Source organism: Thalassophryne amazonica, chromosome 7 (assembly GCF_902500255.1).
Source record: "Thalassophryne amazonica chromosome 7, fThaAma1.1, whole genome shotgun sequence".
NCBI classification, from domain to species: Eukaryota; Metazoa; Chordata; class Actinopteri; order Batrachoidiformes; family Batrachoididae; genus Thalassophryne; species Thalassophryne amazonica.
The window spans coordinates 98,842,855-98,867,090 of NC_047109.1; the positions used below are offsets into that span (position 1 = coordinate 98,842,855).

General features: G+C 40.2%; 1 protein-coding gene across 1 annotated transcript in view; it reads right to left on the reverse strand.

Moving 5' to 3' along the window:
* Window positions 1-12,630: 12,630 nt before the first annotated feature.
* The window catches only part of LOC117514665 (secretagogin-like), a 34,946-nt gene continuing 23,340 nt past the window's right edge, over window positions 12,631-24,236 (reverse strand). The window contains exons 7-11 of the mRNA XM_034175234.1: window positions 23,809-23,864; window positions 20,127-20,172; window positions 19,978-20,037; window positions 17,233-17,301; window positions 12,631-13,036 (exon numbers count right to left, since the gene is read on the reverse strand). Coding sequence (XP_034031125.1) covers window positions 12,914-13,036; window positions 17,233-17,301; window positions 19,978-20,037; window positions 20,127-20,172; window positions 23,809-23,864 — 354 coding nt within the window. The 3' untranslated portion in view covers window positions 12,631-12,913. The remainder of the gene's footprint in view (window positions 13,037-17,232; window positions 17,302-19,977; window positions 20,038-20,126; window positions 20,173-23,808; window positions 23,865-24,236) is intronic.

The window sequence follows — 24,236 nt, forward strand, 5'->3', positions numbered from 1 at the left end:
TTCTATAACTTAAAAACGGGACCCATGCTAATGCGTTAGCATGTCTATGGCGTTTTCAATATTAAAGTTAGCATTAAGCTGTTCGCATCAGCACGTTTGTGTTGATTTGTTTTCTGTATAATTAATGGCTCAGTGTTCGTTGTCGTAAAAGAGTCAAATTGTATTTTTTTAAATGTATTTTTATTCATATATTAATAATAGCAACAACAATAATAGTCTACATAATAGACAATAATAGTCAATAATAATAGACTAATAATGTTACAATACAATTTTAGAGAAAGAGACAAAAAGAACCTAATGAAACAAAACAACAGAAAAGATAAAACCATGTAACAATGAAAATAAATAAATACATATAGAAATAAATAACTGTTTCCTGTGAACACCTAGTGAGTAGCCTACTCTCGTTTAGGTTTTGAAACCTTGTTTCTGTTTTTGTGTGATGTGCACAATTTTCAGTATTTTGACTAATACTACCAGTCATTTACAAGCCTAGATAAACTTTTATTAAAAAAAAAAAAATCAGTCCGTTTTTTATTATTAACATTTACTTGTACTTTTACTTTCAATACTTGAGCACATTTAGTTGTACATTACTTGTCATACTTAAGTACAATAAATACTAGATACTAGCATTTCAATCAGTGACTTGAACTTCTACCAAAGTCATTTTTTAATGGGTATCTGTACTTTTACTTAAGTGTGATTTTCCGGTACTTTATACAACACTGGTCTTTCCAAATCATGTCCAATCAACTGAATTTGTTCCATGTGGACCCTGATTAAGCTGCAGAAACATCTCAATGATGATCAGTGGAAACAGGATGCACCTGAACTCAGTTTTGAGCTTCATTTATTTTTAATGAATTTGCAAAAATCTAAAAAAAAAAACCAACCCACAAACAAAATTTTTTTTTAACCATTACGGGGTATTGTGTGTATAATTTTGAGGAAAAAAAAGAGACTTTCATCCATTTTGGAATAAGGCTACAAAGTGTGGAAAAAGTGAAGAGCTGTGAATACTTTCCAGATGACGCTGCACATGAAACTCAAAAAGTATCCAAAATATAAATATAAAACTTTTAGGCCATCGGATGATGCCAGATACTGTGGGTGGAAATTAAGTTTCATTTGCCAGGTGAGCAAACCAACAACAACAACAAAACACTTGTTTTAGGATAATTTGAGGGTGTTCTTTCCAGAAATATAGTTTTCTGGAGAGCAAATTTGCATATTAATTGCCTATCAATCAAGGTGTAATTAGGTAGTAATGACCAGGAAAAATAAATGGTATCTGTCAATCCAAACTATATGTTACATGTTGAAAATCTGTATTTTTTCTGGTACTAATTATTTTTGTGTCCATAGTAGTAGTTTGAATAGCAGTAGTAGTTTTCATAGTAGTAGTTTGAAGCGAAACGTCCTCGCGTCAAGCAACCCAGTCCAGTCGAAGATTCAAGCTTCTCTACTATGGAAACCACCTGGACAACTAAGAGCCTACACAGAAACATATTTTAGTGTCACTACTCTGTTATGTAAATCCAAATTTGAATATATTTGAATATGAATTAAATCCAAATCAATTTGCTAAGTAATTGTCTGTTTTATTGTCTGAATTAAATCCTAAATAAAGATATCAATAATATTATATGTTAGATAATAAAGATTTTATGTAACAGATTTTATGGAAATATCATCCAGGTTCAAATTTGATATTTCTTCACTGAACTCTCATGCAGATGAAAGTTTCAGTCTCTATTTTTCACTGATTAATTTTTTTTTAACCTGCTTCACTGTCTATTTTGCACACAGGTGAAAATCTCCAGATCTCAGTTACGTACAGTAATAATGCTTACAACTTCAGTGCTCCAGCATAGATCGAGCGATCGATCGATAGGTATTATAGCATTATAATAAAACTTGCAATGTATTTTTCCAGGCGAAGAATGTGTTTGACTACGACAATCTATGTGAGATTTAGATGTCAAACTAAAGTTCATCTTTTCAGACCTCATCCCATGGCCTACTTTGTTTTTGTTCCCATTTTTCATGCACTGAAGTAAAAGCTTAGTTAAATTTTGTTGACTTGTTGAATTGTTGTTGAATTTTTGACTTTAGACTGGCCTTTTATTGTGACCAGTCTAAGGAACAGCTGTGCAATAGTCATGCAGTTTAATCAGCATCTTGATGTGTGACACTGACCAGGTATGGATAATCTTGGTAAAGGTGAAGTGCCTCCAAATACAGATCTTTAAAACATTGAAAAAAAATTTGAGGAAAATAAACCTTTTGTGTATATAGAATTAGTCTTAGATCTACTTCAACTCATGAAAAATGGGAGAATGGGAATACAAGTGAAAGGCCCTGTAGGTAAGATGCAAAATCTGCATTGGCACATAGTACTGCCCTGTGTAGAAATATGCCGTTAGTGGGGTTTTTTTTTTTAAATTCACTAGTCATTTCAATCACTGATGGTACCACATGACGGTGAATTGCTGAACAGCACACACACCTGCTGCTGACACGACACCATGCTGAGTTTTCAGTTTGTAGCTGGGCCAAGTGACCTCATCTATTCCACGTTTAAGGTCTTTGTTTGAGAAATGAACACATGGCTGCCACACAGGAGGTGGGAGATTTGACTTGTGAAAACAAAAGGAAAATATTCAAATTTATGGCCACATTTTTATTCGTCTTATTTTTAGCAGAGCACAAAGAGTACCAAAAACAACAAAATCAGGGAGGTCTGAGCGGAAAAATCAAAATATTTTACTGAGGAACAACGGTCAAGCCAAAGCTCATCACGCAACACCACGTCCCGTTTTCATACCAGGCGCATAAAAGAAAAAGATTAATCCAGGACCCTCACAATACCAAATATATTAATGAATGAAAGGCATCATACACACCCTGTGGTTCAAGTATTTTGTTCATTTTGTTTTTCAATCACAAATGTTTCTGGGTATCCAATCCAATCCATTCCACCTTTATTTGTATAGCACATTTTAAGAAACAACAAGGTAACCAAAGTGCTGCACAATAGATAAAGTATAAAAAAATAAAATAAAAATAAAATAAAATACAGCAGATTAAAAACATATATAAAAAGAAGATATCACATAAGATACAACACTAAAAGATAAAAATACAATAAAAACAGAGACAGAAGACCATGCAACTCTCATGCAGTATTAAAAGCCATGTAATAAAAATAAGTTTTTAAACGAGATTTAAAAATATCCTGGGTGGGAGCTATTTTGATATGAGTGGGCAGCTCATTCTGGTTCCCCTGGTCTTTTGTCTGCTTTTTGGCACAAGACAGCGCTGATCAGCGGCTCTCAATGCTCTCGTGGGGGCGTAGATATGTATAAGATCAGCAATATACTGAGGTCCCAGGCCATTTAGTGACTTAAAAACAAACAATAAAATCTTAAAATTGATTCTAAAACTCACAGGGAGCCAGTGGAGAGAGGCGAGAATGGGCGTGATGTGATCATGCTTATGAGCAGTGATGCCTAACCACTTTTTTTTTTTTAGCAACGAGTAATCTAACGCGTTAATCTTTCCAAATCAGTAGTCAGATTAAAGTTACTCCCCTAAATCACTGTGCGTTACTATTATTTTTACATTGTGGGTCAACAGCAGCATTAAACTTGGTCTGTGGGCAGGAGGTCGGGGTTCAACTGAACTGCCCACTTTAAGTGAGCTGTGAGCTTTTCATCCGCGGTTTTTTGCAGCAGCTACGACTCGTCCTCACCTTTTAAAGTGCGGTGATCAGCACACCTGCACTGAGCTTTACAAAGACGTTTTTATGCTTTTTTTCCCCCTCCTTTATTTAGAATTCTGAGCTGAGCCACTCAGTATCTGCTGCTAAAAACAGCTGATCCTCCGCGAAGCATCAACAACTAACACTATTTTCCACTCAAATGCACCTAAACTCTCGTTCTGAGGACCACATGATGTAAAATCGCAATAAAACTTTCTTACCTGTAAATCTGGTCCTGTTTTCTGCATAAATAAATGTTATACATTCTTTGTGCTCAAACGCCAAAGCAGGGGCGAATCCAGATGGAATGGGGGCGTGGGGCAGGGATGTGCCCCCCCACAACACCCCTAGATTAAAGGTCCGGTTTTGAAGCCCTTTTTTTTTTTACTACAACTATTAATACTACTTAATAATAATTTCGACAAGTAGAATGTTTAGAGAGAATTTAAATGTTAGAAAAATGTTAGAAAGAATTTAATAGTTACATTTATAAACAATGTAGGTTAGAAATTGCAAGCTTTACTGTTACAGTGCTGTCAACAGTTAAATATGAGGTCAAGAAAGAGGTCTTTATTTTACTTTTTATAAAAACAAGTATTTATTTTTATTGAAGTCAAGAAAGGGTGACTATAAAGTGAGTTTTGGCAAAACAGGTATTGTCATGTTGACGTGGCAGAGGGTTGTTGTCGACAGCTGGGGAAAGTAACTAAAAAGTAACTAGTAATCTAACTTAGTTACTTTTACAATTGAGTAATCAGTAAAGTAACTAAGTTACTTTTTCAAGAAGTAATCAGTAATCAGTAATTGGATTACTTTTTCAAAGTAACTGTGGCAACACTGCTTACGAGTATCCGTATGTATTACTTAACCTTTTAGCAATCAGGAGTTAATCATCTGGAAACACTAGGTAACATTTTCAAGCAGCCTTCACACAATTACAAGATCATGCTCACCGCATGTGTAGGGTGATTAACCAGCAAACTGTCATCAAAAACAGAGAATTCATGTGCACTGGGCTTAATTCCCATTAGCACATTAGAGTACTATTTAAAATATTGTAATTCACACCAAGAAATGAAATGGCAGAAGAATGTGATTGTGGACTGTTACACTTTTAAAAAAAATTAATTTATAGGTGACTAAAGGGGAATAATTTGTACATCCCACATTTCCAGAGATGTACATGTCACTGATAAGTGGTAAATCAACGTATAACTTTTTGCAACATAAATTCTGTGTTTTTGCCTATTATTTTCTAAAATGGTTAATTATTAATGTTCAACTCTCTGTAACCAGTTTGAGGCCTCTGTTTTACAGAGAGAATTTAATGTGTACATTTCCATTGTTGGATTGATTTACAATGGCTCCTGACTTGAAAATTGTAACTAACGTCAAAATGAATTGTATATAGGTTACCATGACAACAGGAATATGATGCGAAATTTCCTTCGTTCCTTTTGGTGAATAATTGCACGATTATTTAAGGCAATGAGTAACACAGCTTTACAGCTTAAGATGTTTCGTAGTTACAAAAATGACTGCTTTTATTTCCAAAAGTCAGGAAATCTACAAGACCTTGGTTCTGTACCTTAAATAAAGTCAGTTTGGGAGTTTCACTACTTACACGAACTTGTTTATTAATTATCAGCATTAGTTGATGATTGGTTGACTAGTGGACTAATTTTTTTCATTAGTTGACCAAACCCTAATTGTTGTGGAAGCAGAACTATTTCCAGTTCAAGATGACTCTGAAAGTACTGTTAGTTCCATTAAATATTTGGACAACAACAAAGTTTTGATTTTGTCATAGCATGTTAGCAAAGAGTGCAAATAATGACTTAGCTAACATACGGTCAGGGTTATCTTTTGTGAAATTACACCCAAAATTAGGTGCTTTCAACTGTAATACACCATGATACGTTAAAACACCAAGACATACAGCATATGGATCACAAACAATAGTTGAAACAGTTTTGCTCTTGATTTTCAACATTACAAATATTGTCTTCATGTGCTAACTCTGAAGGACATGGATTTCTTTTCAAGTTTCTGAAACTGAGCTACACTCAGCTTTTTGTGCTTCTGTGGGTCAAATTATACATTTAAGGACGATGCCAAATTCTGTCTTCTGGTGTGAAACGTTTAGGTAGTAACTGACTAAAGGTATTGCGCCCTCTGCTGGTGATTAAAGTAAGAAACGCAAACGTTGAAATACTGATACAAAGAAATTAAAAACAAACTTTAGAAGTACATATATGCTGTACTGCAGTATATCTCTCTTTGTGTTATATACAATCTATGGTTAAGCAGTGAAAATGTATTTTTTTTTCTCAGTTGTGGTCATATGTTGATTTACTTTCATGAGATGTTTCTTAAACATATAGTATTTTATCTTCTTGTCATTTTATATCATAGTAAATTTAATGTTGACTGAATGTTTCATGTCTGACTGGGCAATGAAATAATAAAACCTAAGATATAATCGTGGGCCCTGGAAAATGTAATTAAGATTTTTTTTTAGTGTTATACAAATGAGATATATTGGTTTTTCTCACACACCTCATTCTCGGCAGGAGACTTAATGTACATGACGGTTTATGTTATTTTTATTTGTTATTTAGTCAATGAATAAATCGTTAATTATGGAAGCACAGCTTGACCGACAGAGGGCAGCATTTTCAACCTTTACAGTTAAAATGATGTTCTGCAGAAAGGCAGGATCTGTTTCTCACTATCTTGTAATATTACCAGTCCTAAAGCAAACACGCATGGAGGCTAAATATAGTCTACAGTAGAACATACTTTGTTCTGAGTGATTACTTAGTTAATGAGTGTATCTCAAGTCATTGCCATGCTAGTAACGTCATGCTAGCATGTTGATGACAGTTCAGTGTAACAAACCTTGCATTATCCTTCATATATATATATATATATATGTAGTTTTGCTTAAATTACTATGAGCTTTTGTTTGTTCAGTTTCTTAATATACTCTAGCTATTCAAGAAAAGTAAAGTACTGGTATGTACTTTTTAGTTAAAAGAATATGTGCACCCAGTTATAATTCTAGCATAAGCAGCTCTCTCACACCTGGTCGAGTTTGGTATAGAGGTTTTCTGGGTGTTAACTCTTCAAAATTGTCTGGAGCTTGGTTACACACTTGGCTGCCATGGCTTAACTCCTGTTCAATCTGGATGGGTCAGTGTAGGTTTGACCCAATTCCGTGTTCATTTTTCACCCCAAGCACAAAAAGTTACAATATAGTGCATTATACACTGATATTTGCCTAGAGTTGCAGTGTGCTTGCCCCAGGCTATCCTGAATTGTGTTCAAGTGTGTGTTGGCCAGAGGAGGTTTGCAGTTTTGAATTAACACGACTTTTCCCAACTTGAGCCGAATGGCGTGCCAGTTTGAAAAGGACTCATCACCAAAGACTGCCAGGAGAAACCTGCCTGGGGGACATTAACCAAGCTGAACAGAGTTGAAAGAAGAAACAAAACCTAGGCAAAGTCTGTGATTTATATTTAAAAAAAAAGACTTGACTAGTTCCAACCAGTTCTTACCATTCTGAGTTAGCTGTTATTCCTAACAGAGTTTGGCAGTTTTCCCAAAGTGGCACGTGGCGTTAGGTCCTTTAAGGTGCAAAATGGCACCAGATGTGATAGTGTAGATCACTGAGTGGATAAGGAGCTAGTTAAATCGCAATTCTCACTTTGCTTATTTAGGGTTTGCTCCTTTCTCTATCCCTGACCAAGGCAGTGCCTCTACATCTGGAGTTGGTCCCCGGGCGTCGGACTGTGGCTAGTGGTTGGATTGTGTCTAACTTTAATTAACATGGGCTAAATGCAGAGGACAAAGGTTGTATGTATTCATCAACGTAAAATGGCAATAAAGGCATCTTCTTCCGATATGCATCATGGAAGGACACGGACTATAACAGTGTCAAACTGGCGAGTAAAGCTCACGGCGTCCAAACAGCCTGATTTAGCTGTGCCTGACTTGTGAATGGTGCAAAAACTACCATAGGCTAACTTTAGCACAGCCGTGGCAGTCCTAGAAAACATCCCAGTGATGCCGTAGCATGTACAACGTTACATGATTCACAAAAATGTCAGGAAGAACCAAAGTAGGTCAACGTTCATGAGGGTAAATAATATATTTTGAAAATCCCACTGAAGTTAAAACAAGACCATGGCCCAATGATGGAATGTCCTGGATCATCAAAAATACCCTGATAGACCCTCTAAGGCTTTCCATGGTATGGACAAGGTTTCGAACCATGACCTTCCTAGATGCATATCCGTGAAAGTGAGAATGGAGCTTTAAGTGTAAGTGGTTGACCGTCTGCTTGGGCCTGCGGCTGTGCATCTTGTATGAATCCAGACAGACTTCTGGTCATCTGGCAAATGAAATTTCCAAGATTAAGATAGTGATATCAAAGAATCTTGAAGCTTTTAAATGGAGTTTGAAACAATAGAAGACTAAGAGGTTGTACAAAAGTCATTAAATTGCGTATTATAAACAGGAACTTGTGCACAAGAGCATAAAACCACACATCTCTATGACACTTAAAAAAAAAGTCAACCTGATAAATGATTGTAGTATTGATGTTGCGTGAGTAAATGTCAAATATGTTTGTTGAGGTTATCAGTACTGAAGTGACGTGTTAGCGCTTCACCACAGTGATGCGTCGAGGTCAAACCTTTTAGCTTAAATGGGGAAACTGTTTGTGAGGGAAGAGCAGCGGCCGCACAGCTGCTGCAGAACAAACACGCACACTCACTTAGCCAGAACACACAATGCACACATGCAAACACAAGCACGTGTTTACTGCATGGAAAACCCATTGTAAAGAGGCCAATCCTGATGTGCACCGTGGTGCCTGAGCAGCTCATGAACACACAAAACAATGCTGCAGGCAGATCTTATCTAACTGCATCAGTGTGTGTACTTTAAGGACAATCAGGCACTTTGAGGCACAGGAAACCTTTTAAGGCTGCACCATTAGCTCCAGTTTTGTGGCCGGAGGGGTTTGTGTCGATTCACTGTGTTGGTTTTCCTTCTCTGGCTTAAACTCTCATCCTATAAGCTTGTTGCATCTGACAGGATGGTTTAGAATGATGTCACCAGTCTGTGTGGAGGAGATTCAACGTTTGTCAACTCAAACTCCATCCATTTTTTTTATACCCGCTTGCTTCAATTAAGGGTAATGGGGGGCTGGAGTGTATCCCAGCAGTCACAGGGCGTGAGGCAGGTACGCCCTGGACAGCACCCCAGTCTGTTGCAAGGCCTCAAATCAAACTATTCTGCAAAAATGTACATTTACATACAGATGATGAAAGTGTGACAGACGTTTGTCACATTCGTTAAATCATGGATGACTGCCATGTTCTTTATCAATCGAGAAAATTTATTGAAAACTTATACTGAAAAAAAAAAATAGGGGTACTGAGCAGAGTTGTTAGCGCTCTCTTCACTAGGCTGCAGCCAGACTCCAGACTTCTGCCCACTCCCCTGGCATAGTGGGCATCCTCCTTCTGAAAGATTTCCTGTAGTGCAGCGGATAAGAGAATATTTAGAGGGGAATCCGCAAATGGTGATAAAAGCATCAAATTCGACAGAAATACTCCTCAGACAATCCTTTTTTGAAAAAAACGATTGGCCACTTGAATTTTCAATCAGTGGTCAGGTAAAGATTCCAAAAAGGTATAGTTTGGACTGTCTGTGACTGAATTCTATGGGGTTACAGGATAAAAACAGCAAGAATGGTGACAAAGGTCAGTTTCATTTTGTACAGGGGTTAAAAGTTAAAGTTGCTCCAATTTTGGTAAAAAGTGATGCAAATTACTAGTTGAGTTAGCACGGTTTTAAAAGGAATAGTTTGGACCATGTATCATCCTTACTTATGTTACGGGGTAACATATGTCACATGTCATAGAATCCAATAGCCGTAGACCTTGTTTGACCTTTACTTTGAAGACCAAACATTCAACACTGTCAACACTATTCCATTTATTAATCCTATTAGCTCAACCAATTTTTTGCTGTTTTTATCCCGTAACTCCATAGAATTCAGTCACAGATATTCCAAACTATAACCTTTTGGAATCTTTATGATCAGGAAAATGTGGAATATTTTTCAATATGATTGGAACATCTTTTAATTTTGACATCTGTATAATTCCTCAATTGACCCCTACCTGAACACCGATTGAAAAGTCAAGTGACCAATCGATTTTTTCAAAAGAGGAGTGTCTAAGGAGTATTTCTGCAGAATTTGATGCTTTTATCACCATTTGCATGATTGTTTCACTTATCTGCTGCACTACTACGTGTTTGGAAAAAATGAACTTCTCTGAAGTTTTGAGGAAAACAGCTTAGCCCATCACATCCTGTCAATAGTCTTGCTTCAGCTTTTTGTGCAGACAGCGAGTTTTTGCAAGGTTGCATGACAATTGTTCCACAACAGAACTAACATATCTATGACATATTTCATCAGAAGGGCATCCAGAGTAAAAACTTCTTCCAATTCAACATGCAGATCTACTTCGGGTCTGCTGAGGTGACACCGAGTGAAAACAAGGGAGCAGCCGAAGGCACTTACTTCCTAGGAAAGTGATGCTGACATACGACGTTAACATCATAATTGCTGGGCACAGTTTTTATACACGAATATAGTACTGTGTTAAAATAACACAAACTGCAAAGTACTTAACATTTATGTATACGTTATGTGACCACATTTCAATTTCATCCATTTCTTTATTAAATAAAAAATTTTTTTTTACTTGTTTAATTTTTTTTTAATCAGTTTTTCATAGTTTTATAGATGTCGCTGCAGTTACAAGAGTCGTATCCTGGTCTATGGTACATCAACTTCATGTCTCTAGTTCTCATCTATCTAGGGGTCCACTTTACTTGTGATACATGAAAATAAGCCCCAGCACGTCTCTATCATACTTTTTGGTCAAGCCCAAATTTAGCAGCAATCTACTCATCTATTTTTGAACTTTACTGTGAAATTATAGGCCTTACTATTCAGCCCTGCCCATTTCTTGGACCTTTTGGTACATGACCGGAGGATCTTGCCCTATAAAATTAATAATTAAACAGCATACGAGGTCTGTCAAAGTATCGTACCTTTTTATTTTTTTCAAAAACTATATGGATTTCATTCATATGTTTTTACGTCAGAGGTGCTTGAACCCTCGCACGCATGCATGAGTTTTTCCACGCCTGTCTGTGACGTCATTAGCCTGTGAGCACGTCTTGGGAAGGAGTGGTCCCGCCCCCTCGTCGGATTTTCATTGTCTGGAAATGGCGGAATGAAAAGGACTTTTTTTCCATCAGAATTTTTTCAGAAGCTGTTAGAGACTGGCACCTGGAAACCATTCGAAAAATCTATCTGGCTTTCAGTGAAAATTTTACAGGCTTCACAGAAAATAAGGACTTTTACTACAGCTTTAAGGACTGCTTTAAGGACGGTCAGTGCGCCACGCTCCGAGCTGCGACGACGAGACACAAACCACTGGATCATTTTTAAGCTGATGGCTCTGTGGATACGAGACCGTCGTGTGCTCTTTCTCTGGTTATCACAAGAGCTGGACATCAGCCATTTTCCGGCAGATTTCACTTTTAACAAGAGATTTTGTCACGGAAAGCCGCGCGGAGGCTTCGTGCGTCATGACGGATTCGCTGATGAAGCGAGACAAAGGAACACCTCCGTTTCAGAGTGTTAGAGGACAAGTTGGGACATGTCTATCTCAGCTTTCAGTGCTAACAGTCGAGTGAGTATAAGAGAAATTGTGGAGAGCTGGACATGTCCCAACTTGTCCTCTAACACTCCGAAACGGAGGTGTTCCTTTGTCTTGCTTCATCAGCGAATCAGTCGTGACGCGCGAAGCCTCCGCGCGGCTTTCTGTGACAAAATCTCGTTAAAAGTAAAATCTGCCGGAAAATGGCTGATGTCCAGCTCTTGTGATAACCAGAGAAAGAGCACACGATGGTCTCATATCCACAGAGCCATTAGCTTAGAAATGATCCAGTGGTTTGTGCCTCGTCGTCGCAGCTCAGAGCACGGCGCACTGACCGTCCTTAAAGCAGTCCTGAAAGCTGTAGTAAAAGTCCTTATTCTCTGTGAAGCCCGTAAAATTTTCACCGAAAGCCAGATAAATATTTCGAATGGTTTCCTGGTGCCAGTCTCTAACAGCTTCTGAAAAAATTCTGATGGAAAAAAGTCCTTTTCATTCCGCCATTTCCAGACAATGAAAATCCGACGAGGGGGCGGGACCACTCCTTCCCAAGGCGTGGTCACAGGCGAATGACGTCACCGACAGGCGTGGAAAAACTCACGCATGCGCATGAGGGTTCAAGCATGTCTGACGTAAAAACATATGAATGAAATCCATATAGTTTTTGAAAAAAATAAAAAGGTATACTTTATTGACAGACCTCGTGGTATATACTCTGGAGGCAACGTGTCTTTTCTTAAATTGGAAAAATGGCTGCCCCACCCCCACGGGTCAATATGCGATGTTATGTATTTCCTTCAGTTTGAAAACATTCAACACACAACGGCTCCAGAGGAAAGTTTGATGCAATACGGAAGCCATTTTTACTGTACATAGAACAGCTGAAAACTCCAGCTATTGTGGCTTCTGTTTATTCTTCTCTACAAGAGTCAAGACAGAAGTCAGACTACCAGAGCAAGAATTTTAGCTGAGGAAGCTTCTGTGATTTGAAGCGAAACATCCTCGCGTCAAGCAACCCAGTCCAGTCAAAGATTCAAGCTTCTCTACTATGGAAACCACCTGGACATCTGAGAGCCTACACAGAAACATTGTGACTAATCAATGTGTAGTAACCACATTTAATGATTATAGTTTATTTTCTGAACAGAATATTACATCAGTCACAATGAACGACACATTTCACTTTGACATTTCTCAACAAAGAAACATGCACCTGACCAAATGTCAGTAACTGCCAACTTTATGGAACTTAAAAAAGTAAACTATATATTAGCCACATTTAAAAAAAAAAATTAAAAATCCACAGATCTGTCATGGGGAGCTTCATGATAAACGTTAAGTTCAAATGTCCCACATTATGCAGACTCATGCTGTTAATGGTATCATAATGCACTGATTACGGTTGCACTCTCAGACACAGGGCAAGCTCATTTTTCTGGATCTTCCCATCCTTGTTGACATCACAGTGACTCAGAAGAACTTTTCGCAGATCAGCTAGTTCAGGTCCAGTGATACTGGGCTGAGGATGGGCAGAATAAAACAAACAAAGAAACTGTAAATACGGGCTTGCACAAAGTTTTATTAGGCTTCATCAAAATGGTTTTTGTTCTCATTGTTGGAGGTTGTTGCTCAAGTAGCTGATATACAGCTATGTTCAAAGTTTTACATACAGTAGAGTTCAGAATAATAGTAGTGCTATGTGACTACAAAGATTAATCCAGGTTTTGAGTACGAGGGCTGTCAAAGTATAGGTCCTTTTTATTTTTTTCAAAACCTATGTGGATTTCATTCATATGTTTTTACGTCAGACATGCTTGAACCCTCGTGCGCATGCGTGAGTTTTTCCACGCCTGTCGGTGAAGTCATTCGCCTGTCAGCACTCCTTGTGGGAGGAGTCGTCCAGCCCCTCGTCGGAATTCCTTTGTCTGAGAAGTTGCTGAGAGACTGGTGCTTTGTTTGATCAAAATTTTTTCTAAACCTGTGAGGCACATTGAAGTGGACACGGTTCGAAAAATTAAGCTGGTTTTCGGTGAAAATTTTAACGGCTGATGAGAGATTTTGAGGTGATACTGTCGCTTTAAGGACTTCCCACGGTGCGAGACGTCGCGCAGCGCTCTCAGGCGCTGTCGTCAGCCTGTTTCAAGCTGAAAACCTCCACATTTCAGGCTCTATTGATCCAGGACGTCGTGAGAGAACAGAGAAGTTTCAGAAGAAGTTGGTTTCAGCATTTTATCCGGATATTCCACTGTTAAAGGAGATTTTTTTAATGAAAGACGTGCGGACGGGTCCGTGCGGACAGGTCCGCGCGTCAGGACGCAGCCGGCGCTGTGCGGCGGCACAGGAAAAACACCTTCGTGTTGATAACCATTTGTAAAATCCAGGCGGCTTTTGATGGCTTTCAGTGGAGTGAGTATATGAGAAATTGTTTAACAGCTGGACATGTTCCAACTGGTCCTTAAGGCTTCCAACGGAGGTGTTTTTCCTGTGACGGAGCGTCGCAGCGGCTGCGAGCCAACGCTGCAATCCATCCGCACGTCTTTCATTAAAGAAATCTCCTTTAACATTGGAATATCCAGATAAAATGCTGAAACCGACTTCTTCTGAAACTTCTTCTCTGGATCAATAGACCCTGAAATGTGGAGGTTTTCAGCTTGAAACAGGCTGACGACGGCGCTTGAGAGCGCTGCGCGGCGTCTCGCACCGTGGGAAGTCCTTAAAGCGACAGTATCACCTCAAAATCTCTCATCAGCCGTTAAAATTTTCACAGAAAACCAGCTTAATTTTTCGAACCGTGTCCACTTCGATGTGCCTCACAGGTTTAGAAAAAATTTGATCAAACAAAGCGCCAGTCTCTCAGCAACTTCTCAGACAAAGGAATTCCGACGAGGGGCTGGACGACTCCTCCCACAAGGAGTGCTCACAGGCGAATGACGTCACCGACAGGCGTGGAAAAACTCACGCATGCGCACGAGGGTTCAAGCATGTCTGACGTAAAAACATATGAATGAAATCCATATAGTTTTTGAAAAAAATAAAAAGGACCTATACTTTGACAGACCTTGTATATTTCTTATTGTTACATGGGAACCAAGGTACCAGTAGATTCAGTAGATTCTCACAAATCCAACAAGACCAAGCATTCATGATATGCACACTCTTAAGGCTATGAAATTGGGCTATTAGTAAAAAAAAAAGTATAAAAGGGGGTGTTCACAATAATAGTAGCATCTGCTGTTGATGCTACAAACTCAAAACTATTATGTTCAAACTGCTTTTGTAGCAATCCTGTGAATCACTAAACTAGTATTTAGTTGTATAACCACAGTTTTTCATGATTTCTTCACATCTGTGAGGCATTAATTTTGTTGGTTTGGAACCAAGATTTTGCTCGTTTACTAGTGTGCTTGGGGTCATTGTCTTGTTGAAACACCCATTTCAAGGGCATGTCCTCTTCAGCATAAGGCAACATGACCTCTTCAAGTATTTTGACATATCCAAACTGATCCATGATACCTGGTATGCGATATATAGGCCCAACACCATAGTAGGAGAAACATGCCCATATCATGATGCTTGCACCACCACGCTTCACTGTCTTCACTGTGAACTGTGGCTTGAATTCAGAGTTTGGGGGTCGTCTCACAAACTGTCTGTGGCCCTTGGACCCAAAAAGAACAATTTTACTCTCATCAGTCCACAAATTATTCCTCCATTTCTCTTTAGGCCAGTTGATGTGTTCTTTGGCAAACTGTAACCTCTTCTGCACGTCTTTTATTTAACAGAGGGACTTTGCGGGGGATTCTTGCAAATAAATTAGCTTCACACAGGCGTCTTCTAACTGTCACAGCACTTACAGGTAACTCCAGACTCTTTGATCATCCTGAAGCTGATCAATGGGTGAGCCTTTGCCATTCTGGTTATTCTTCTATCCATTTTGATGGTTTTTTTCCGTTTTCTTCCACGCGTCTCTGGTTTTTTTGTCCATTTTAAAGCATTGGAGATCATTGTAGATGAACAGCCTATAATTTTTTGCACCTGCGTATAAGTTTTCCCCTCTCCAATCAACTTTTTAATCAAACTACGCTGTTCTTCTGAACAATGTCTTAAACGTCCCATTTTCCTCAGGCTTTCAAAGAGAAAAACATGTTCAACAGGTGCTGGCTTCATCCTTAAATAGGGAACACCTGATTCACACCTGTTTGTTCAACAAAATTGACGAACTGACTGACTGAATGCCACACTACTATTATTGTGAACACCCCCTTTTCTACTTGTTTTTACTAATAGCCCAATTTCATAGCCTTAAGAGTGTGCATATCATGAATGCTTGGTCTTGTTGGATTTGTGAGAATCTACTGGTACCTTGTTTCCCATGTAACAATAAGAAATATACTCAAAACCTGGATTCATCTTTTTAGTCACATAGCACTACTATTATTCTGAACACTACTGTACACCAGCAGAATTTATTTATTTTCTTGCCATTTTTCAGAAAATATGAATAACACAAAAACTCTTTATTCAGTCACGGTTAGTCAGCACCATTTTGGCGTATTCACCGTCAAAGTCCACAAAACACATATTGAACTGCAAAAAATTCCAGTTTTCTCCTCCGTTTCAGTAATGTGACTGAGAGGGCAGTGACTCGCATGATGTCACTAAAGTCAACTTTTCTGACAGGTTCACATCTGTGAGTGTTTATTAGCCGCAGATAAAATCATGCTAATTTCCCCATGTTTATGACTTCATTTCTTAGGGCATATGGCACAAAAAATAAAACAATACATCAGTATTTTCATAATTTATTTAGAATAGTCAGCTCATTTGACTTTTCATTTATCAGAGATACGCACTCTAACATAATGCTTCTTTTTGGTACAATGTAACTCCACATTATAGTGGTTGACAAAGGTTTCTCAAAGTCATTCCTTGCCAAAATGGATATATCAGCTATTTATGAATGACTGTTCTGGATGCAGTGCTGTCTGAAGGATTATGCCCTTGCCCTTTACAAACTGAAATTCCTCCACATTCCTTGAATCATTCAATGATATTATGCATGGTAGAGACAGAAATATTCAAATCCCTTTCAATGTTTCTTTGAGGAACATTGTTTTAAAATAATTCAATAATTTTCCTCGTGTATTTGTTGAAAAACTGGGGATCCTGATTAAACTGTGAATCACATCCTCTGCTCATCTTTGCTCCTCAAAGACTCAGCCTTACAATCACCTTTTGACATCACCTGTTTGAAATAACATCATGATTTTTTTTTTTATGTATGTATTAATTTTTTTTATTGTGGACCTAATTACCCGCCCTAAATTGCCCCTGTTCAAAGTTTTTTTGTAATGTTTTGCCTGCCTGAAATGAAACTGACCAGACAAAATTTTAAATATCTTTGATTCATGTAGTCTGCAATGAAATAGAAATGAAAGAAAATGTAAGAACCAATACGTTTGTGTTTTAAAGTTGTATTTTTTCCATACCGTCCAAACTTTTTCAGATTTAGGGTTGTAGAAAGGGAACAATATCCACATAGTAAATGACAGTTTGATTCCTAAATTGCAGTTTGTTGTGGTTGACATACAGCTTGATTTTGATGAAAATCTGGATTGAGCAAAAGCGCAATTAAAGCTGGAGTCATTAATAACAGCCGTTATACTCGTAACCGCCACAAATGCCAGTGTCACCTCTAACACCCTAACCTCTTACCCTTATTAGTTCCATCATGTCCTTGACAAAGCCGTCCACTTCAGGACCTTCCAGCGCTCCCGTCTTACTCTAAGTGAGAAAAAAATAAAGGTGTTTATAGTTAGAAACTAACACCAAACTCATAAAAGCAAACATTCCTTTGGCAGTGTTTCTTGTATTTCTTAAGCTCACGAGGAAGTCTGTCCCCTGTCTCAGCATGGATCCTGAAAGTGATGGATGCTTTATATCAGAGCTCCAATTACATTTATTTGAACCATAACTCTCCTCTGGGTTACGCTGGAATGACTTTACTGAGACGGTTACTGAGAGAGACTAAGATGAGGAGTATGTCAGCTATGACATTTTGACATGATCCAGCATGTAGGTGCCTGAATGTTGAGGACCCCAGTGGCTGGAGAAGGCCAAGGGGATGTTCACATTTCACCTGGCTGTGGCAGATACATGGTTATTTTAGAGATGTCGGAAAGGACTGGTTGTCTGCCTGGGTGGTTGCCACCCAGGACCCGGGGTGGTTCTACGTTGTTGTGGATGCGGCAAAGCGCAGCACCAGCCCATGCCATCAGACTCAACTTGACTCGATAACTCTCCAGGTTACCTGCTGCATCTCTTGAAGTACAAGCAACCAAATGATATTACACACAACAGGGAAACTGAACAAAACTAGCTTTCCTTCAAGCAGTTTTATAAGTCAACTGGTGTCATTAAATGTGAAATTTTCAACACCTTTGCGCACTGTTGCTACCTACAGGAGGGAGGAATATTACAGTGTTTCCTTGAGCTCAGTCTTGGAATACTTCACCAGTTAGCAAAGACAGATGGAACTGGTCTTAAAAAGTTATGAAAATTTAATCCAAAGCCCCAACACACACACACACACACTTTTTTTTTAATTATGCACTACAGGGCATTTATGATAATAGATCCAACATTTCCTGGAAACATCTGGCACACTGTTGATACATTACTATCTAATTCCCACTGGTTGATGGAATGGAAGATTTAATCTGCAATCAATACTGCAAACTGCACACGATTTGCTTCCATTTGGAGAAAAAAAAAAATGGCACCTGAAACCATGACTATGACGAATGAAGCTTATGAAGAGGAAGCCATAAATAAAGAGACATCTTTTATTGAATCGTTTTGGTTGCTTTTCCACAAGCAGAAGTGACCAAATGTATCTGTAGGAGCAAAACTGAGACACAGCAAACTTGATGCATCTGTCACATCACAATGATCTCAATCTTCAAGGACGACCTGGAGATTTCCTCAAACACCCATCAGCTGCAGACAATGCCTTTACAAAGCTCGTCTCTGCTGTATTGACAAGGTATTCACTATGTTCTAAAGCTGTACAGTGTAAGAATGTGAGAGATCAATTGTCACTACGGAGCGTGACTTGACAACATAATGAGGCATTTAGTTTATGTTTCATTTCACCTTCCAGAGCTAATTAGAGTCTCTGTATTCTACAAAGCGTCCTGCATACAAACATGCATTCTGCACACGCATGCCTTGGTTCTGTTATGGCCACTATCTGACCACGACAGTCTCATTAATTATCTCTGCAAAGTAGCAGATGAGCCAGAAAATATAATTTCACATTTTAAATAAATACGCGCTCACACACTCATTCATTCATTCATCTTCAACTGCTTATCTGGGGTCGGGTCGTGGGGGCAACAGCTCCAGTAGGGGACCTCAAACTTCCCTTTCCCTGGACACATTAACCATCTCTGACTGGGGTATTCCGAGGTGTTCCCAGGCCAGTGTGGAGATATAATCGCTCCACTTAGTCCTGGGTCTTCCCCACGGTCTCCTCCCAGATGGACGTGCCTGGAGGACCTCCCTAGGGAGGCGCCCAGGGGGCATCCTTACCAGGTGCCCGAACCACCTCCGCTGGCTCCTTTTAACGCGAAGGAGCAGCGGCGCTACTCCGAGCTCCTCACGGATGACTGAGCTTGTCGCCAAGGGTGGGGTTATTTAAATAAATAATTCAGGGCAAATTAAAACCATCCATCCATTTTCTTCCGCTTATCCTAGGTCGGGTCGCGGGGGCAGCAGCTCAAGCAAAGCCGCCCAGACCTCCCGATTCATACACATTGTGTGTGGATCGGGAGTGTCATTGGTTTTCTTAAAACCAATGACACTTAAAGTGATGAAAAAGTTTGGGCCAACTTGAACAAATACAATAAAATTTTTGATGTATAGTCAGATGAAGTGGTGAAAGAAACATTTTTACTTTTTAATATAGGGTGCTCTACTAATAAAATAGTGATGGTGATAATTAGTAGCAGTACTCATAATAGCAGTAGTATTTTTCACAGAATGTTTTGAACATTTTTTGTAACACTTCACTCGCTTCAAAATAACAAGGGGAAGTTTGTATACAGCCGGAGAAAGCAACACCGATAACACAACTGGGCATTAAGGAGTTCTATTTGTAGCCATAAGTGACTCCAAATTTGGACATTGAGGGAAACTACCATGACAGAATTTCCTGTACGCAAACTGCAGATTCAAACCAACAACATTTTCTTTAACTTGCAATTTTCACAATCCATAATTGACTGATACTATATAGGATATAATCACACATTAGAGGTTTTCCCTTATTAAAGTGACAGGAAAAACATCCAAATCCCATTTTGACATGAAGAAAGAACAATCCAGATTTGTCTACTATGTTCAGCCTCGTTGAACATGTTTCTATCTTGACCGATCAATTACAACATCATGACTTACAACATCATAATGGTTGAAGATCTTGTTAAAGTCTCTCTTCCTCTCCTCTTTACTGGAGGCCTAAAAAAAAGGGAAAAAAATGAGAGCTTTTTAAATGTTGAAGGTTCATCTCCCAAAATGGAAAAAAAAACAGCATGAATGATACTTACGTCGATGTTAAACTGGAGCAGGAAATTCTTTTCTAGAGCCAAGATCCTACAAGTAAAATATTATTCAAGGAAACATATGGTGTAATGTTTACTTTGTAAAACTGGAGTCGTGTCAAACATGTTTATCTGAAAGAACACGTACAGAACGCTGTGGTTGAATGATCGATTCTTTGTCTCCTATCTGGGGAAATGCCTTGGTTTTGGAAAAGCCTCATCATGTCATGTGAAATGCAGACTGTTAACACCAGAAATGAAAACTGCAAATGCTATTATCTTGTAACTCACCAAATTAAAGCAGTACAAGATAAGAATAAATTGCAGACCAAGGGTCACTCACTGAGGAAGGTACAGGCTACACACTGTTCTGGTCAGGGAAGGCTAAAGAAGATCGTCAACTCTCAGGGGTCGGGTTCATGATTAAGAGCGCCATAGCACATAGGTTACACAGTTTGCCAGTTGGACATTCTGACTGACTCATGTCACTCCGGCTCCCCATCAACAACAAGGATTTTGCCACTATTGTTAGTGTGTATGCCCCAACCATGCAGGCCGACATCGGAGTTAAGGAGGCTTTCTATAGCGATCTGCACAACCTTCTACAGTGCGTCGACACCCAGGACAAGCTCCTCATCATGGGAGATTTCAACGCCAGAGTGGGCCGCGACTCTGATGTATGGAAGGACGTGCTAGGGAAACATGGCATAGGCAACTGTAACGACAATGGCCGCCTGCTGCTGGAGTTCTGCTCTGCACGACTTGACGATCACCAACAGCCTGTTCCAACTGAAAGAGAGATTCAAAGCAACCTGGAGACACCCACGCTCCAAACACTGGCACCTTCTGGACTACGTTTTGACGCGACAGCATGATAGAAGAGACGTACTACATACCAGGGTGATGCCTAGCGCGGATTGCTATACGGATCATCGCTTGGTCCGTTCCAAGATTGCTTTCATTTTCAAGCCCCCTCCTAAGAAGAAAGGCCCACAGTTTAAGAAGCTACAAGTCCACAAGCTGCAAGACAGACACAAAATGGAGTTCCAGGCCAAACTAGTGGAGAGACTGGGTGGAGAAGAAGGCCTGCCTGATGACCCTGAACAACAGCGGATGAGATTAAAGACCATCCTTCAGGAGATGGCAGCAGAAGTAGTGGGCTTCTCAGCCAGGAAAAATAAAGACTGGTTTGATGAGTCTGATGCACAGATCCAGGAACTACTAGAAAAGAAACGTGCATGCCACAAGACTTTTTTAGCTAAACCTGATGACCACTCTGCCAAGACAGCTTACAGAAAATGCCTGCTCCACACTGCAAAGCAAGCTCCGCATACTGTAGAACGACTGGTGGCTAGCTTTTGCGGAGAAGACACAACAACAACATGCCGATGCCGGAGACATGCGCTCCTTTTATGAAGCCCTTAAGACCATCCATGGGCCAGCACATCAAGTGCAAGCACCCCTGCGCTCCTCAGACTGCTCCACCCTTCTGACGGACAAGGAAACCATTATGCAGCGTTGGTCAGAACACTTTGAAAACCTCTTCAGTGACAAGCGCACTGTGCAAGAGTCATCAATCGAGAAGATTCCCCAGGTGGAGGTGAAATGGGAACTTGATGACCCCCCAACACTTGAAGAGATCTGAAAGGCCACCACGCACCTGAATCCAGGGAAGTCTCCTGGCATAGATGGCATCCCAGCAGAAGTGTACCAAAATGGAGGTGAGGCAGTCCTCGACAAGCTTCAGATTCTCTTCTCCAGTTGCTGGGAAAAGGAAATGGTTCCACATGACCTTCGGGATGCGGTCATTGTCTCCCTGTACAAGAACAAGGGCGACAAGTCCGACTGTTCTAATTACCGGGGCATCACTCTCCTCTCAATAGCAGGTAAGATTTTGGATCGAGTGCTGCTCAACAGGCTTACCCCTACCATAGAGCATGAAAATACTCCCGAGAGTCAGTGCGGATTTCGGGCCAACAGGGGAACCACCGACATCATCTTCATCCTGAGACAGATCCAGGAGAAGTGCAGAGAACAGAACATGGCCCTTTATGCAGCCTTCATAGACCTAACCAAGGCTTTTGACACGGTCAGTCGTGAGGGTTTGTGGAAGATTCTTGCACGCCTTGGCTGCCCTCCAAAGCTCCTCACCATCATCTGCCAGCTGCATGAAGGCCAGATGGGACAAGTGAAGTACAACGGGACTCTGTCCGGCAGCTTCCCCATCTCAAATGGCGTCAAACAAGGTTGCATCCTCGCGCCCACTCTGTTCTCCATCTTCTTCAGCATAATGCTTCGTGAAGCCAAAGAAGACTTGACAGACGGCATCTATATCCGCTTCAGAACCGACAGAAGTCTGTTTAACTTGCGGCGCCTTCTGTCCCACACTAAGATCACAGAACAGCTAATCACGGAGCTGCTCTTCGCAGATGACTGTGCCCTCGTCGCCCATACGGAGCAAGCCTTGCAGCACATTGTCAAGTGTTTTGTTGAAGCAGCAAGAGCCTTCGGCCTCACCATCAGCCTGAGAAAGACAGAAGTGCTATATCAACCGGTCCCCCATACAGCATATACCCCACCCCAAATCAACATCGAGGGTACCAGCGTGAATGCAGTAGAGCACTTCACGTATCTCGGTAGTGTTATCTCAAACGACGCATCTGTTGCCAAGGACCTAGACAGTCGCCTTGCCAAGGCCAGCAGTTCTTTTGGTCGACTCTCAAAGAAAGTCTGGCAGAATCATGCACTGCGCCTTTCCACAAAAGTGCAGGTCTACAGAGCCATTGTGGTCCCTACCCTCCTGTATGGAGCTGAAACCTGGGTTCTGTATCACCAGCAGATCAGATTACTGGAACGCTTTCATCAGCGTTGTCTCCGAAACATCTTCGGGATCAAGTGGCAGGACTACGTCTCAAATGAGGACATCCTTACCAGAGCCAAATTGCCCAGCATGGAGTCTATTATACTCAAACAACAGCTTCATTGGGCAGGTCACGTAGCCAGGATGGATGATAAACGCATGCCGAAATTAATTCTCTTTGGCGAGCTCAAGGAAGGGAGACGAAACCAAGGGGCCCCCAAAAAGCGCTATAAGGACCAGCTGAAGAAACAGCTCTCCCTTGCAGGCATTCAGCATCAGTCATGGCAGCATCTAGCTACAGATAGACTCAGTTGGCGTTCAGGCATTAAATCCGCCAGCCTGAAGTTTGAGGCAGAAAGAAGTGAGGCCTCACGCCAGAAGCGTCAAAGACAGAAAGAGCGGGCAGCAGCACAAGCCCAGCCTACTCAAGTGTTCATTTGCCCCCAGTGTAACAGGTCTTGTGCATCCCGCATCAGACTTTTCAGCCACCAGAGGGCTTGTAGAAAATAAACTAAAAAAACAAAACAAAACAAAAAAACAAACAAAAAAAAGGCCTTCCCACTATCCTCGCAAGCGAGGAAACTGCCAACAACAACAATATACACTAATGAACACATGGATATAACTGTTATATTCCATTTCTGCTAATAAACACCCTTAAATCATACACAGTGTAGCTTTAAACATGTTCAGTTTGTGGTAAATCCCGGTGTCACCAGTCGTTGTGTGTGTTTATTGTGTAACTATATTACACTGAGATCAGGCTGATTAACCGCACCGAGTAGCACGGGAAGACCTTTGGTCTGTTCATGCGAGAGACAGGAATACCTGGCCATGTCACTTAAGTCAAGACGACCATCCTTGTTTTTGTCAAAGATTTTCATCTGCAAGAAAAAGACAAACTTAGAAGCATGAAAATAACGGAAGACAGCATTTTTTTTTAATCAAATCACATATGACTCAGAATTAGGAGTTGTGCAGAGACACAACTCTGAAATTTCCAACTCTCACACTGGAACAGCAAGTCCTATAGATGTAAACTGGGAGAGAAGTCTCTCTCTCTCTCTCTCTCTCTCTCTCTCTCTCTCTCTCTCTCTCTCTCTCTCTCTCTCTCTCTCTCTCTCTCTCTCTCTCTCTCTCTCTCTCTCTCTCTCTCTCTCTCTCTCTCTCTCTCATCTCAAGGAAAAGCTCTGTTTTTTTTTTCATCCTCCGTACAGTCTCACTGTCTACGAGTGTTGACATTTAGTCGCTACAAA